The sequence below is a fragment of the Macrotis lagotis genome, chromosome 1 (assembly GCF_037893015.1).
Source record: "Macrotis lagotis isolate mMagLag1 chromosome 1, bilby.v1.9.chrom.fasta, whole genome shotgun sequence".
Lineage (NCBI taxonomy): Eukaryota > Metazoa > Chordata > Mammalia > Peramelemorphia > Peramelidae > Macrotis > Macrotis lagotis.
The window spans coordinates 677,758,780-677,775,253 of record NC_133658.1 but is presented as its reverse complement, the minus strand read 5'-3'; the positions used below and the strand labels follow the sequence as shown (position 1 = coordinate 677,775,253).

Below are 16,474 nucleotides of genomic sequence, written 5' to 3'. Positions count from 1 at the left end.
ACAGGGCAGAGAAAAGTCTCTTTGTTTTAGACTAAATGATTAGTCACATCCTCCAGTCCTTCATTAAAATAACTTTCATTATAATATTCATTTACTCATTAATTATTAGTTAGAATTGATTGCTATCTGTCCAAGGGCAATAAGGGTTGAAAGGCCTGTTAACTTTTATCTTTGGTTTACGTGAAAGTCAAATGATCATTCTTTTATTAATTATTCACTAGCCATATTAATAAAATGCTTAATTATCCAGAAATTATCTCTCAAACTTTTCATACCTTACACTAAGAAATTTACTAGTACATTTTCATCATGATTTTAATAAAAGGGAAGACATTAAAATATTTTTTTAATACATCTTTTTTTTTGTTTTTTTGTTTTGCAAGGCAAATGGGGTTAAGTGGCTTGCCCAAGGCCACACAGCTAGGTAATTATTAAGTGTCTGAGACCGGATTTGAACCCAGGTACTCCTGACTCCAGGGCCGGTGCTTTATCCACTACGCCACCTAGCCGCCCCGACAGTAAAATATTTAATGAAATAATTTTTAAAAATTATTTTCCAACTTTCACTAAAATCAGCATCAAAATTATGTGAAGGGGCGGCTAGGTGGCGCAGTGGATAGAGCACCGGCTTTGGAGTCAGGAGTACCTGGGTTCAAATCCGAGGTCAGACACTTAATAATTACCTAGCTGTGTGGCCTTGGGCAAGCTACTTAACCCCATTGCCTTGAAAAATCTAAAAACAAACAAACAAAAAACCCCCCCAAATGATATGAAATACCAATTAATCAAATTCTGTTAAACAGAAGTATATTATTAGAAATATAAAGTACTTTATAAAAATGTATTTCTTCTGTGTGTGTGTGTGTGTGTGTGTGTGTGTGTGTGTGTATTTCCCTCCAAAGCAGTGTAATGCACTGCTTTGAAGCAGCATTAGACTCTGACATAGGAGACCCATGGTACAAATCCTAGATCTGCTACTTCTGAAATGTATGGCCTTAGATAACCCTCTATCTTTCTGAGCTTTAATTTCCTCTTCTGTAAAATGGGTATTCTATAAAATGGAAGCATAATCATACAGAGGATTGTTGTGAAGAAAGTGCTTTGTTCATTATGAACTAGGAGAATGAATATGGTGGGACAAAAGTATATAAGGAAACATGGCAATAGTTACTAAACTCTGTTTGCATCAATGTTATAGTGGAAAGAATACTGATTATTGATATAGGTCCATACTTTAGTTTTACCACTAACTTCCTAGATGATCTTAAACAAGGTCATATTTTTACGTACTTTAGGCCTCAATTTTCTCATATGTAAATTCTCATTTCCTTTCATGCTACTCAAATCATAATGAAAGAATGAAAAGTTCAGTTGCTTAGCTACCTTTTTGTGGTTAAAAATATTACCAGGAATTCCATAATAGATCTTTGTAAATTTAGACTTTAGCAGAATTGAATCTTCAAAATCCAACATTTTACATTTTGTAGATTTTTAATATGATCATATCTAACAAATATTTATGACACTAATCTATAATTAGGATGACTTGAGGAACTACTGAAAGCAAAAAGGGGGGTAGCAAAAAAATGTTACTCAGACTCCTTGAAGTGATAAAAGAGGAAAATATAACACAAATTTGAAAAAGTCCAAAGCAAGTAAAAAGAATAGATATAGCAAAGTCAAATGCCCGAAACAATATGATTCATTTGCATTAGTGTTCTGGGGCCAGTTGTAACAGTCTGTAAGAACCAATTGCTAAATGATCAGTGTGTGAGTTTTTCTACCATGACAAATGTTGGAGATTAAATGTAAAAGTATGTCATACATTTTTAGAGAGCAGGCTGTTGAACATCTTCTAGGACATTATCAAAGCAAAGACTTAATGAGAATACCTGGGGGATCACAGGCATGACTAAAGAAGATTTAGGTAAGAGATGATATCTGACTTCAAAAATTTGATTACTCCCATGATTTAAGAGAGGTTAGATATTCTGCCTAGTCTTTGAGGACAGAGCAGAGGGGTTTGAGTGGAAGTTACAAAGAGCCAATGTCAGAGACTGAGGTCAGGAAAAACAATTAAAGTTATCTAAAAGAGAATAGACTTGGTCAGGAGGTAAAATGAAGATGCTGATGCTATGACAGTGATACAAATAGCAAACATTTATAGAGCATTTATTAGTTCCGGTGCTAAGCACTTTACAAATATTACCTCATCTGATCCTCACAATAACCCTCCAAAGAAGGTGTTATTTTTATTTCCATTTTAAAGTTGAAGAAACTGAGACAGAGGTTAAGTAACTTGTCCAGGGTGACACAGGTCACACAGTATATGTTGGAGGCTAGATGTGAACTCTGGTCTTCCTGACCCCAGGCCCATTGCTCTGTCCACTAAGTCACCTAGCTCCCACCTCGGTGGAGGTCTACAAGTAAAGGCTCGATAGTCACTTGTCTGATTTGTTGTAGAGGAAATTTTTGTTCAGGTATGTGAAGTACTAGATGAATTCTGAGGATCCTTTGCTTCTGAGATTCTGTGAAACAAAATGATGATGATCTACAAATGTTAGGCGATTTAAGAATCTTTGGAAACCCCAAAGAAACCATTATCTCCTTCAGTTCATTTACCAGCTAAGATTAAAGGTACATTAAGCTACTCTTTACAAGTGAATAGTAAATTAGAACTCCAAATGATTGTTTCGTACCCTATCCCATGACATGAAAAAATTATAGATTTAGAATTGGAAGGGAATTTAGAGGCCATATTTTTCAACCCCTGCTTAATAGATGAGAATATGGAGGTACATGGTAATTGATTTGTCAAAAGTCACATAGGTAATAAATGTCTGATAAAAATGTAAATTTTGCATTTAACATTTAAAATTTTTGTCAGTTTGGTTCTAACCTACATTTCTAGTACTTTATCTATTCTTTTTCTTCATGCATTTTCTGGTCAAGTCAAACTTTCTTACAGGTCTTCTGCTTCTGTGTTCACCACTTAATATACTCCCTTGTCACCTTTGTTTCTTGAAATCTGTTCTTTCGAAAATCAACTCAAGCACAATCTCCTACATGAAGCATTTTCACAGTTTCTTCTGCCCATCTTTAATCTCTTCTCCATGATGATTTGCCTATTTGTATTTATTTATGCACATACACACATACATACACACACACATTATCTTGCATAACTCCTTGAGGGTGGGGGGGGTTCATTTTTGTCTTTGTTCCCCCAGAATTTAGGACAGTGCCTAGAATTTTTTACGTACTTAATATATTCTTATTGATAGATAGATTGCTAATTGATTTGTTGGCCTGACCATAATGGTGACAACAGACAAGATTATGAGAGTTAAAAAGATGGAACTTGGAGAAGTAGAGAATGCAAAAATTTCTAAGAATTTGTGATTAAGATTATTAAATAGCTCTTTTGAAGGCCTATAATTTTCTGTAGACTAATCCTTCCTAGACCTAGAATTCCTTTCCTAAACTATAGATTTTTAGAGAGAACTTCCAATAAGTCATCATTAATTTGCAATGACAAATAGTATTATAATCATGTCTAAGATATTTATTTTCTACTTAGTTTATTCCTTCAAAATACCAAAATAGCAAGCAAATTAGTTGGAAAAAAATCAGTTGTTTTCTGTCTCACCAAGTAACTGATTTATTCTTTTCTTTCAAATGACTAAAATAAACATTTGTTCTGCCATTCTTTAGGAATGGCCTTGGTATAATGAATTTTCTTAAGGTCTTTGAATGTAATATTACATATGACTTGAAAAATATATGAATATTCCTCAGAACATTGATAATGTATAGATAGATATCTACCTAATAATCATTACACACCTGCAAATAAGTAGTATTCTCTGGAAACAGTCTATAATAGTTTAAGGGTATTACCAAAGAATAATAGAATTCAATTTTCAATAATATTTAAATCATAACTGAATGGCTGTATGATTTTTTTTAGTGCCAAACTCTCAAGAGAAATGTAAAAATTCAAATATAATGAATGAAGATACTTTCTTGCAAGGTTCGACAGTTCCAGAATGTGTCATTTTCTTGCAGTTCTAAAGCTTTTAAGATAAAAAAATCCTTAATCTTGTAAATTTTTTTAAAAATAAGCTCTACTTGGTGAAGAAAATGGAAAAGATAAAGAAGATTGCTTGACTGATTGAACTTCCCCTAAGGGCCTTTAGGACTTACCTCCAGTCATCTTTGGTTAAATTTGCCAAAATGTTCATTTCTTCCTCTTGCATAAGCTTATACACAGCACTCACATGATGATTTTCCAGGACAGAATGATCATTATATAAAATTGCAACATCTGATCTATAAAAACAAACAAATACAGAAGCATTGGAAACAATATTTAAAAATTCAACATATAGGTGTCTTATAATGTGTCTTTTCCTTTGTAATGAATATGTCATTTAACCCTCCAAACATGATAGAATTTGATCTGATTTCCATATCTTGGTTAAAAATGAATGTTTTAATGTGTTAGTACAGCCCACTTTGAACCCATCATTGAAACACTTGTTTTTTTTTTAAAATTAGACCTGTGATTTCATTGCAAAGTGCCTTGGTGGGTGAAGAGTTGACCTTGGAATAAGAAGATCTGAGTTCAGATCCCACATGTTTCAGAGAAGTTGCTTCATTGGTAAAAATTTATTCATCTGTTCATTTCTACACCAAAGAAATCTGAGCAATACTAGTATTAGATAAATGTGCTGAAGAAGTGAAAGGCACTGTAAAATTTCTTCATTGTTAAGTACACAAATGGTCTTCTTGATACTTCTACTTAGGTTGGACAGATTAGTGTGTGTGTGTATATATATATATATTTTTTCCTCCCATGGCCCAAAGCTTTCCCAAGGAACTAAATTTGTGGTTTTAATTTTATTTCTTCCCAATGAATATGGATATGTTTCAGTCTGAAATGTATAAAATAGGTCATAGCTATACAGCTGTTAAATGAAATGAAAAATGTTAACAAAGTCAATATGAATTCCCAATATCAATTCACATTAAAGATCAAGAACTCAACACAATAAGGGGTTTGTTCAACATATGTACCTTCATGTCACTTGAGTAATTTGAATTGAAAAGTGTTTGAATTGAAAAGTAATTGAATTGAAAAGTGTTTTAGTGATCAGTCAGTATAAACCCTTCATTCTATAAGTGATAAAACTGAAGTCCAGAGGCTTTAGCTTTACTTATGTCATTCCTTTCCATGCTTGGAAAGGTCATGGAAACCATTATCATCACTTCTTAGTGGGTAAGAGGATATTTGAGAAATAAAGTCAGAAAGTTGAGTCTTTAGAGTAGGTTGCTATTGTTAAGTCCTCCAAATGTTAGCTTCACTTATATTTAAGTAAAAGTACAAAATCCCATTCTCAAGTCAAATTTAAATGATTTTCAGGTAATCTGAACTATTTTTTTAAATCACTATTCTAATACAGAGTGGAGAAATGATTACAGTTCAAGGTATATCTTGAATAAAAGCTACTTGTTCAGTTCTGGGCTATGAAATGGTTCCTACTTGCTGCATTTTACAATTTTGCAGTATCAGTTAATGTGATGTCATCAAAAGAATCCAGGATTTAGAGTCAAGCAGCTTAGATTCAAATTCCAGGACTTCTACTTACCATGTGTATGACATTGGGCAAGTTTCTTAAACTCTTTAGACCCAGTTAAAGACTTTATCTTTAACATGAAGGAGTTGGACTAGATAACCTCTAAATTCTCTTCTAATCCTAAACCTATGAATATTTGACTTCATTATTAACATTTTAAATCTGAGTGTACAAGAAACTATATAATAGTCAATATTGGTCCTCTGTTTGAGCTTCATGTTAACAGAAATTTTTTCTAGAAAAACTCATCAGTGGTCATCTAATAGTACAGAGATACAGCTCAGGTTTTTAATATGCATGTATCTGTTATTGAAACACAGGTATATCCCACACAGAAGTGCACTTTTTCTTCTCACCCACTTCCTTTTTACAATGAATTTTTCTAAGACAAGCAACACACGAGATCTCTGCAAGTTCCAAAGGATAAGGAGAAATGTAATATACTCCTGTTAAATGGACTAGGTATTTTTTTCTATATTAAATTGTTATCAGTTATTTGTGATAGATGGTTAAGTTTTAAAATATAAAATGCATGTTCAAAGTCAGAAGACACTATTTCTTCACTCAGGGCATTTTTACCAGTTGTTCCTCATGGCGGAATATTCTCTGTCCACATTTCTATCTTGAGATTGCCCTTCAAGTCTCAGCTTAAATCCCACCTTCTATATGAAAATTTCTCAATCTTATTTCAAATGGCAATATTAATAATAATGATAACTACTATTTTTATAATACATAGACTATATTCTAAGCCCTCTGCTAAGCACTTTACAATAACACCTAATTTGATCCTTACAACAACCCTAGAAAGTAGCTGCTATTATTCTTCTTCTCATTTTATGGATGAGCAAAATATGGTAAAATGTGTTAGTACATCTCACTTTCAGTCTATCATAAGAAAATGTTTTTTTTTCTAGACCTGTGATTTCATTGCAAAGTGCCTTGGTAGGTGAAAAGTTGATCTTGGAGTAAGGAAATCTGAGTTCCAATCCCACTATGTGTTACATGGAAGCTGCCTCCCTGGTAAAATTTATTCTCCCATTTGTTTCTACGTTTCTACACCAAAGTGACTTATCCAGGATCATCTAGCTGGTAAGTGTCTAGGGGCAGTTTTGAATTCAGGTTTTCCTGATTCTACCTTCAGTGCTCTAACCATTGATCTACCAAGATGCATCTAGTGCCTTCTGTCTATTTTCTCTTTGTTATGTATGCAGCTTGTTTTAACTTAACTGTGTATCTGTTGTTATTTCGACTAAATAGTGAACTTCTCAAAGGTAGGGTCTACATGTTGTTTCTTTTTGTATCTCCCAGGACTTAGAGTAAGACCTATATATATGTGTTTAATAGATGTTTACTGACTATCATATTGACAAGCATGTCCTTCATGATGAGAAAAGGATTGTAATTCAGAATCTCAAAGAATTCCAGAAATTCAGAGTTGGAAGGGACTTCTGTGATCAGTTTATCTAACTAATACCTGAATTTTAAAATACTCTCTACAACTTCCTTAACAATGCTTAACAATGCTCTACAACTTCCTTAACAGTGCTCATGCACCCTTTACCTGAATACCTTCACTGATGGTGGCCCTACTCCTTCCTGAAGTAGTTCATCTACCTTTGTGATTGAGAGGAAGATTTTCTTACCCCAAACCCAAATTTTCTTCTTTGTATCTTCTATCCATTGCCCACCTCTGTAGCAAAATAAAATGTTCTTATGTTTGGCATTTAAAGTCCTTTTAGATGGACCCCACTTGTCCAGCCCTTTTGTAAGTTTCTCTCTTTCATATGCTCTAAGTCAAAATGCCCTAACTGATGTTCTCTAAAAATAAAATTACAGTTCTCCCAGGTTAGAATACCCTGCATCCTTACTAGGATCTCATGTCTGCTGAATGAATGAAACCTAATCTCTTCACTTAACAACCCCATAAATACTAGAAAGACCAAGTATTCTTTTCTCAAGGTCAAATATTCTCAGGGACTTGAATGATTGCTTAGCTGTAAGATCTCTGGTCAATTTGAGACCCTGATATATTAATTATGTTGTATTATATCATATTATATCATATTAATTTATTCATTATATTATAGTATATTGTATCATATCTTATCATATCATATTGTATCATATATCATATTATATTATATTATATTATATCATATTATGTCATATATAAATCATATCATATCATATTTATTCTCTTCTCTTCTCTTCTCTTCTCTTCTCTTCTCTTCTCTTCTCTTCTCTTCTATATTCTATTCTAGTCTATGCTCTCTCTCTCTCTCTCTCTCTCTCTATATATATATATATATATATATGTTCGCTTGTAAATGTCTTTTCTGAATGTGGCACATAGAAATTGAAAAGTATTCCACTTGCAATCTGAGCAGGACAGAATACAGTAAGTTCACCTCCTCTCTTCCTCTGACCATTCTTTCTTATTTTTATTTTTGCAAAGCAATGAAGTTGCGACTTGCCCGAGGTCATACAGCTAGGAAAATATTATATATCCGAGGTAGAAGCTGAACTCAGGTCCTCCTGGCTCCAGGTTCAGTGCTCTATCCACTGAACCACCTAGCTGCTCCCCCCCACCTCCATCAGTCATTCACTGACTTATTCTCTGAAAGCATAGAAACTAGGAAATGCAAAGCTTGCTGCTTTTGAAGAAGAAATGTTGGGAGGCAAGAGGATTTCATGGGTGAAAGAAAAGAATTAAAGGTCTGTATTGGTCTGCTTTCTTCTTATATCTTCAATTGTTTCCATTTTTATATCAATTTATTTAGAAAAGTAATTGTTATAAGTAAATAAATATTATCATTTATCAAAAACTCCTACTTGCCCTATATTGCCAATCATTAAACATTTTCCTCCCACATGGGATAATAGGTTTCAAAGGAACTGCACTCTGGTATTTTTTTCATCCTACTAGAATATAAGTTCCTCAAGAGCAGGGATTAATGAACATTTGCTGACCTGAACAAAAAAAATACCCCAAATCATAAAGCCATTATTATTGAAACACATATTGTAGTCTTTGATAGCCAAAGTCACTTAACGCTTATTGCCTCACAAGCAGGGTCATACTCAGTTGTCCTGAAGGCTTCAGAGGAGAAAATAAGGTTGGTGATTTAGCATAGTCCTCCCTCACTTAAATACAATTCACTTGTTTGTCATGGCATCACCTCCCTGATGTCACCTCCCATGGATGTCTTCTTTGCAGGACAAATGTCATTTGTGGATAACAGGTATTCTCTTTACAAAGGATATGCATGCAAAGAGATAAAACTCATATTCTCAGGATTTTAGAACTAGATGTTAGAACTAGCTTTTAGAAATAACCAAATATTTAGTCTACTTTATCTAGTTACCTCATTTTGTTTATTAAAAAGTAGAGTCATAGAAGTCTAGATTAATTAGGTCATACAGATAATTCTTGGTAAAACTGAAAAGTGAATTTAATTCCTGTACTGACTCTTATTTCAGTACTTTTCCCCACTACATATTACTGCCTCCTATGGAATGGGATCTATTTAGTCTTACAAACTCAAATATCTCTGGGGAGGGCTTCCAGTCCTCCTATAACCATGGCAAATGTGTTTTTATGTGTTTCCTTTTATGTGTTTTCATGTGTAGTAATGACTACAATATGTGTCATTAATAGATCTGCATTTCCAACAGATAATTATCCTTTATCAGTTTTGTAATGGAGCACTGTCTCCCCCTTATCCCTACTATTTTACCTTACCAGGTCATTGTGTAAGAACAAAGGAGGCAACCTTTATGGATAAACAGCTAGATTAATGCTGAAAAAAATTAAAGCTTTTCAGGGGCACAGATTAGTGATAGTCAAGTCATCAAAATTTTCTATAATGTGCCAGTTAATGTAGTAGGTACCGAAAATAAAAAGAAAGGCAATAAACAGTTGCTATCCTCAAGGATCTAATGGGAAGGAAAAAAACATGCAAACAAGTATGTACACACAAGATAGAAGCAGGATAAAATGAAGAGATTTCAGAGGGAAGTCATTTACATTAGGAGGGGGCAGGAAAAAAACGTTTTGCAGAAGATGAGATGGATTTTGTATCTGCCACACTATCATTTCATCAGATTCTGCTTCTTTGCCACAGATTAGATACTTCAAAATTTCATCATTCTTCTTTAACTTTTAACCCCTCTCCTTCACATTTCCCAAGGTCATAAATAGTGGGCTGACTCTTTCTATGGTGTTGGTTACCCTAATGCCAGACTTGATATTAAATATACACAAAAGATTACTTGAAAGGAAGGCTAAGATTCATCCTTCTCATTCCCCCATTAATAAAAGAGGAGGGGTTGGTATAAAAAGGATGTTCAGAGACTTTTATCTAAACCACATCTGTATTCTCTAGACTTAGTTTCCTCAAGTCTAAAATGAACTGGAGACCAAATAATTTCCTGAGGCCCTTTTCAACTTTTTCATTTTAAGGCTATGTGACTATTACTGCCAAAAGGATGAGTATATATATATATATATATATATATATATATATGTATATATATACATATATATATATGTATGTATATATGTATATATGTATATGTATTAGTGCATACCTTTAATATATATTTTCTTTTAATATCTTTCTCCTGAATATAAATTTTAAAAAATTCCCTCATTGAAAACCAGAACTGAAAGCTAATATCAAGAAAACTAAAAAAGCAGAAATATGGTGTTTGTTTAAGGCAGAATGAATAGCTAACTCAAGTTATATCTGTGTATTTCTAGTCTCTTAATGACATCATGGGAAAATTTAAAATTTCCCACACACAAATACACATATGCATATAAAATTTCTTTAAATGAAGACTCTTTTGACCCACCTAACTAATGATAGCAGTTTTGTCAGTGTTATGATGTGATATGACTCCAAATGCCACTATATCTTGCTTTCAGAAACAAATTAATCTGAAGGACTACAGTTAGTTGTGGAGAAAATTGTGAGCTTCTTATGCATCTCATAAATCTAACAAGACCCTGAGAATAAAGTTTTTGATGATGGTGGGGACTTTGCAATATTTTTGACATGCTAAGAAAAAAGAGTAGGATTCCAAGAAAGACCCAGAGTTCACAATAATATATGACTCTACAATCTCATCTTGAAAAGAGGAAATTATTATTTCCTTTTTTATTTTGCTGTAATTTAGGGACTTCATATCAGTGTTGATTTCACAGCCAATTTTTCAGTTGGGTTTTCAAGCACTTGACACTTCATTCAGTCATTCTTAAATATGATGGAACTCTATAAAGTCCTGAACTGCTTGTTTCATGAAGCTTCCATACCTGATGGTCTACTCCATATGTGGAGGTTGAAAACAGAGTATAATTCACTAACATCTGACTTACTATTGTTAAGAAGGCTGCTTTGTTTTTTGGATGGATACAGGAGAGAAACAGAACCTGAAATTTTACTGATATTGGGAACTCATGGATGAAAAGGAAACTCCTCCAACCAACACATGTTGTTACCTTTTCTGCAATTTTGTGTCTTAGAGAGTCACCTAGAAGACTGAGAAGTGATTTGTCCATTGAATATTTCATCCACTTCTCTATGCTGCCTCTCATATTTAGGTTCACATTTATGCAGACAGGATGCAAAAGTTTGTGTTTTGTGTGTGTGTGTGTGTGTGTGTGTGTGTGTGTGTGTGTGTGTGTGTAAGGAGAGGTAAAAAAGAAAGGAAAAATAATTAATGGCTGAGGTACAGTCAATATCCACATGATCTTCAGTTTCATTATATAGGGATTGAAATAATTGTCCAGTCTAGTATTTTTTTTCTGGAAACCTAACTGATAAGCAATTAAGAGAAAGGTAAAAATAAAATATTCTATTTTTTCGCTAATACAAAATAAGTATTTTATTAATATAATATTAGGAAATATAACTGCTTCATTTTCATTTAATTTGACCAGAATTTCCTTCTCATGCAAAATTTTTGATTATACAATGACCATTTTTATTATTTCACTTCTTTTCTCTGTTTTTTTGTATGTCTAGTTTAAATATAACATTCATTTGTCCATTGAATCAATCAATAAACACTTGCTGACCACCCTAAGTCTGTCAATTAGTATGCTGGCTGTTGAAGGAAGACACAAAAAGAGATATAGTTATTGCCTTGCATGAACTGAGAACCCAGTAATGAATCTGCCTGAGTTCAAATCCAGCCTAGATGACCTTGAGCAAGTCACTTAAACCTGTTTGCTCTCAGTATCCTCATCTGTAAAATGAATTGGAGAAGGAAATGGCAAACTTCTCCAATATCTTTGCCAAGAACACCCTAAATGGGGTCATAAAGAGTCAAATCCACTGAACAACAAAAAAAGGAAGATAATGTATACTCTTTAAATATAACCCTACAAAAGGGCTATGGCATGAGAGAGACATGAAATACTATCAGAATTCAGAGGATAGAGATCATCTTCATCTTGAGAAACCACATTGTGGAGGGGAAGACATTTGAATGGAGATAATAGACTTACATCTAGAGGGAACTTTAGTGATCGTCTAGCCCAATCCCCTCAATTAACAGATGAGGAAACTGAGACCCAGAGAAATTCAACAGACTTTCATCTACATTGTACAATGGGCTTTGAACACAGGATAGGAATTCAACAGTTGAATGGGATGATATTGCAGTCAGAGGCTCAATATTGTGAATCAAAGTAGCTAGGTTAAGGGGCAACAAGATGATGAAGTAGATGAAGCACCTCCCCTGAAGCTAGAAGTCCCTGAGTTCAAACCTGTCCTCAGATTCTACTGTGTGACGCTAGGCAAGTCTCTTAATCTTTATTACTTCAAAAACTGCCCATAACCCAAAGCAAAAAGATCCCCACAAATTAGCTATAAACCATGAAATGTAATTGGCAAATAATCAAATATAAATGTAATATAGAATATATAGGTGGGTAGTGGTTCCCTTTTATATATTTTGCTTAATTATATAAAGTCCTAGCAGACTAGATATCACATATCATTTCTTGTAAGGTTGTTGTGATAATTCATTTTAGTTCAACTTCAAATCTCTGGTTAAATTGAGATAAGGGTAATACAAGGGAACCTAGGAAAGGACAAATGTTTCTCTAAATATTATATGTATAGCATGATATTTTAACCATAATAACTGGAAAATTAGTACTTCAAAGTTTTAAGTGTTTTACTTGCATTTGAGACTCTGAACAACCCTGTAATATTGATAAAAGATGAATTATTATACTTATTTTATAGTTTGAGAAATTGAGGCTCAGAGAAGCTTGCCCATAATTACATAGTATTAGAGATAGAATTTGAACCTAAGTGTATCTGATGCTAATTTCAAAATTCTCTATATAATGTCATATTGTCTCAAAAAGGAATTGTCTAGCCAAGTCAGGAAATGAGTATATATATATATTAAGCACCTACTATACTCCAAGTACTACATTAGTGAGGGTAAAAAACATTCCCTTCTCTTTTGGATCTCACTAAACATAATATTAGTTTTCATTAACCAAAAGTGTTTGGAACCTATAGTATCAGTTTCCAAATGTTTCAGAATTACTCTACTATGCTTTGGTCAGACCTCATTTACAATTGTGTATTCATTTCAAGCTGCCACATTTTAGGAAAGGAAGTTGAAATATATCTAGGCTCCAATAATGATGGTGAGGAGACTTGCATACTTGTTATATGACCTTACATCAAAGAAGTCATGAATCTCACAAGCTGGGAAAGAGAAGACAAGATGGAAATGATTCTTGTCTTAAACTATCTAAAGAGGGATTTGAATTTTACTGTTTAGTCCCAGAAGGGAGAACATAAATGTGGAAAGTTAAATAGAGGCAGATAAATAAAAGAAATAACTTCATAGTTATTCTGTCTAAAAATGGAACATTTGTCCTTTGATGGTAGATATTCCCTAACAATGGAGGGTGTCAAGAGGATATTTGGTGATTATTTATCAAGGATATTCAAAAGGAAAGGAGTTGGTAAGAAGAGAAGAAGCTGGAATAGATAACTTCTGAGATCTGTTCCAACTCTGTAATATTATGATTCTTGAAATATGGAATTCAATATAAGGAACATTTTAGGGGGGTGGGTTTAGCTTTGAGTATGTTGAGTTTCAGGTGATAGTAGAATAAGTGAACACAGTATATGGTTGAAAATGTAAAATTGGGATTCAAGAAAGATCAGGAATAAAGAATACACTATCCATATAAAGGTTTGTGATTCTCCCAAGTCTCTGTTTCATCCTTGTTTCAATTTAGTCAGCAGTTTATCCTGCACCCAAGTGTAAGCATAGCTGGAGAAAGCAGAGCTAATATTGGTCCATGTGCAGCAAACTCAAAGTTGAAGTAAAGGACAACATAGAGCTGAGGACTAAACCTCAGAGAAACCCATATTTAGGGGGTAAGGGGAAGGATATGAATTAACAACACTATTAAGCTTGGCTAAAATACAGTACTACTTAAGAGATAGCATGGCATGGTAGATAAAAGGCATAGTTTTAAGTATGCTGACCCAGCATCAGGTGCTATGCTAAATCATGACTATAAAATGACAAAAAACAAAACAGTCTTTGCTTGAGTGATTGTTGTTTTGTGACTATGAATGGGTAGGTGGGAGAGAAGGGCAATATTATTGCTGTAATGTACTTACCTGGTCTGAATATGAAAGTTGTTGGTGGTCCCTGTGTGCTCATAATCATGGATGGCAGCTGCAAAGACCATCGCTAAAATTTCCAGTTCATTGAGCCAGTGCTTGTAAATAAAAGCAACATCCAATTATCTTTTGGGTAATGAAATAGTCATCAATAAACAAATACAAGGACATATTTTATTGTCTAAGAATATATAGTTATCTACTGATTTTTAATGAGTTTCTCTCTCTGCCTATTCTGAGTTCATAAAAGAAGTATTAAAAAAAGAAGTATATTGGATCCGCCAAGGTCTTATACATTGCTAAGATAAATGACCAATATTTAACTTGGAAGTCTGAAATTCAGTTTACATAATTGCACAGCTTTTCTAAAGTGATACTGTGTTGAAGTTAAAATATAAAACTCTCCCTGCTTACTTAATTTAAGCATTATCCACATTTTAGTTTTTTATCAAATATATTTCACTTCATTGGCTTCCACACATAAACCAAACCTTGGGATCATAACATCATTTTACTGCAGAGTTCTCTGAAGGTTTTATAGCAAGATCTCTCTCTATTCTTTTTTTTAAATCTACTTGGCTCTACAATAAAAATACATTGTGGAGTTTCTCTGTCAGATAATATGCTAAAATACGGAAAATGTTTTGCTTATTTCTCCAATTAATAGAATGAACAGAAGACAATGCAATGAAATAGCCCTATAGAGAAGCAATAGACTCAGTCAATAAGTCAATCAATAACTTTTTATTAAGTGACTACTATAGGACTGATAGGGATATAAAAAAGAGATGAAAACTATTTCTTCTATAAGGAGCCCACAAAGTAATGGGGACGACAACAAACAGACACAGACACAGACACAGAGACACACACACACAAATACACACACATACATGTATATATGTGTGTGTATATACATATAGGTGAATACATATATATATATATATATATATATATATACACATATACATAGGTGAATACAGGATAAATGGAATAATTAAAAGATCTTAGAATTAAGAAGAGTTGTAAAGGCTTCCTGTAGAAGATATTAAAAAGGAGACTTGTTTTTGTAGACGTGGCCAATGTGGAAATTTGTATTGCACAACTCTGCATATGATATAAAGGTTTGGTTTGTTTTTCAGGAGAAAATGGAGGTAAGAGAAAGAAATAAAAGCTAAAAAAAACTGAAAAAATGTGCATTATTTATATATAGATGACAAATATGTATATATAGACATATATATATATATATACATATATTTAAAAGAAAGCATTCTAATTTGATAGATTATAAGGATGTCTGTATACAGCTATCAGGATAGCTATATTACATTGGAGAAGTTATTTCTTTTCTCTGGATTTCAGTTTTCTCATCTGCAAAATGGAACTGGTAATACTTGTTCTCAATACCTCTAAGGTTGTTGACAACAGCAAATAAAATTATGTATATGAAAGTTCCCTATAAATCGTAAGTCATTTTGCACATTAAGATTAATATCATCGTACATATTTAGTTTCATCTTATTGAAAGTTAAAAAATTCATATTGTTGAACAAAGGACCACTAGTACTCCAACTACAAAACCAAGGTACTCTCTACTCTCTCTCTCTCATACACACACACACACACACACACACACACACAAACACACACACATATACATACACACAATATAGGGAACATAGAGCCAATAGATGGGAAAATAGCATGAAATGAAGGGAAGTACAGTAGATGATCAATACCACTATAGAACTGTTCTTGAAATTGTCATATTGTGAAATTGAAAAATTAATTTTAATTCTTTTTATTAAGAATTAATTGATGGGGCAGCTAGGTGGTGCAGTGGATGGAGCACTGGCCCTGGAGTCAGGAGTCCCTAAATTCAAATCTGGCCTCAGACACTTAATAATTACCTAGCTGTGTGGCCTTGGGCAAGCCACTTAACTCCATTGCCTTGCAAAAACTTAAAAAAGAATTAATTGAACTAGATTCAAGATCATTCTTCAATATTTCTTCCTTTTGCAAGTTTAATCAGGTAATTAACTTCCAAGTTACTTGAGTGATAATTCTATTCTTGAGATTTAGATAATCTCAGGTCAGGATTCTATTCTGGTGACTTTGTATGTCTTCTTGTAACTTTACCCCTTACCTTTATTCCAG

General features: G+C 33.3%; 1 protein-coding gene across 5 annotated transcripts in view; it reads right to left on the bottom strand.

Annotated features, from left to right (window-relative positions):
* The window catches only part of PDE1A (phosphodiesterase 1A), a 353,702-nt gene that overhangs the window by 81,509 nt on the left and 255,719 nt on the right, over positions 1-16,474 (bottom strand). For all 5 annotated transcript variants that reach the window (XR_012474224.1, XM_074215560.1, XM_074215561.1 and 2 more), the window contains exons 7-8: positions 14,312-14,412; positions 4,207-4,332 (exon numbers count right to left, since the gene is read on the bottom strand). Coding sequence is in view for 4 of the 5 variants with exons in the window: in XM_074215560.1 (XP_074071661.1) it covers positions 4,207-4,332; positions 14,312-14,412 (227 nt within the window). In the remaining variant the exon portion in view is untranslated. The remainder of the gene's footprint in view (positions 1-4,206; positions 4,333-14,311; positions 14,413-16,474) is intronic.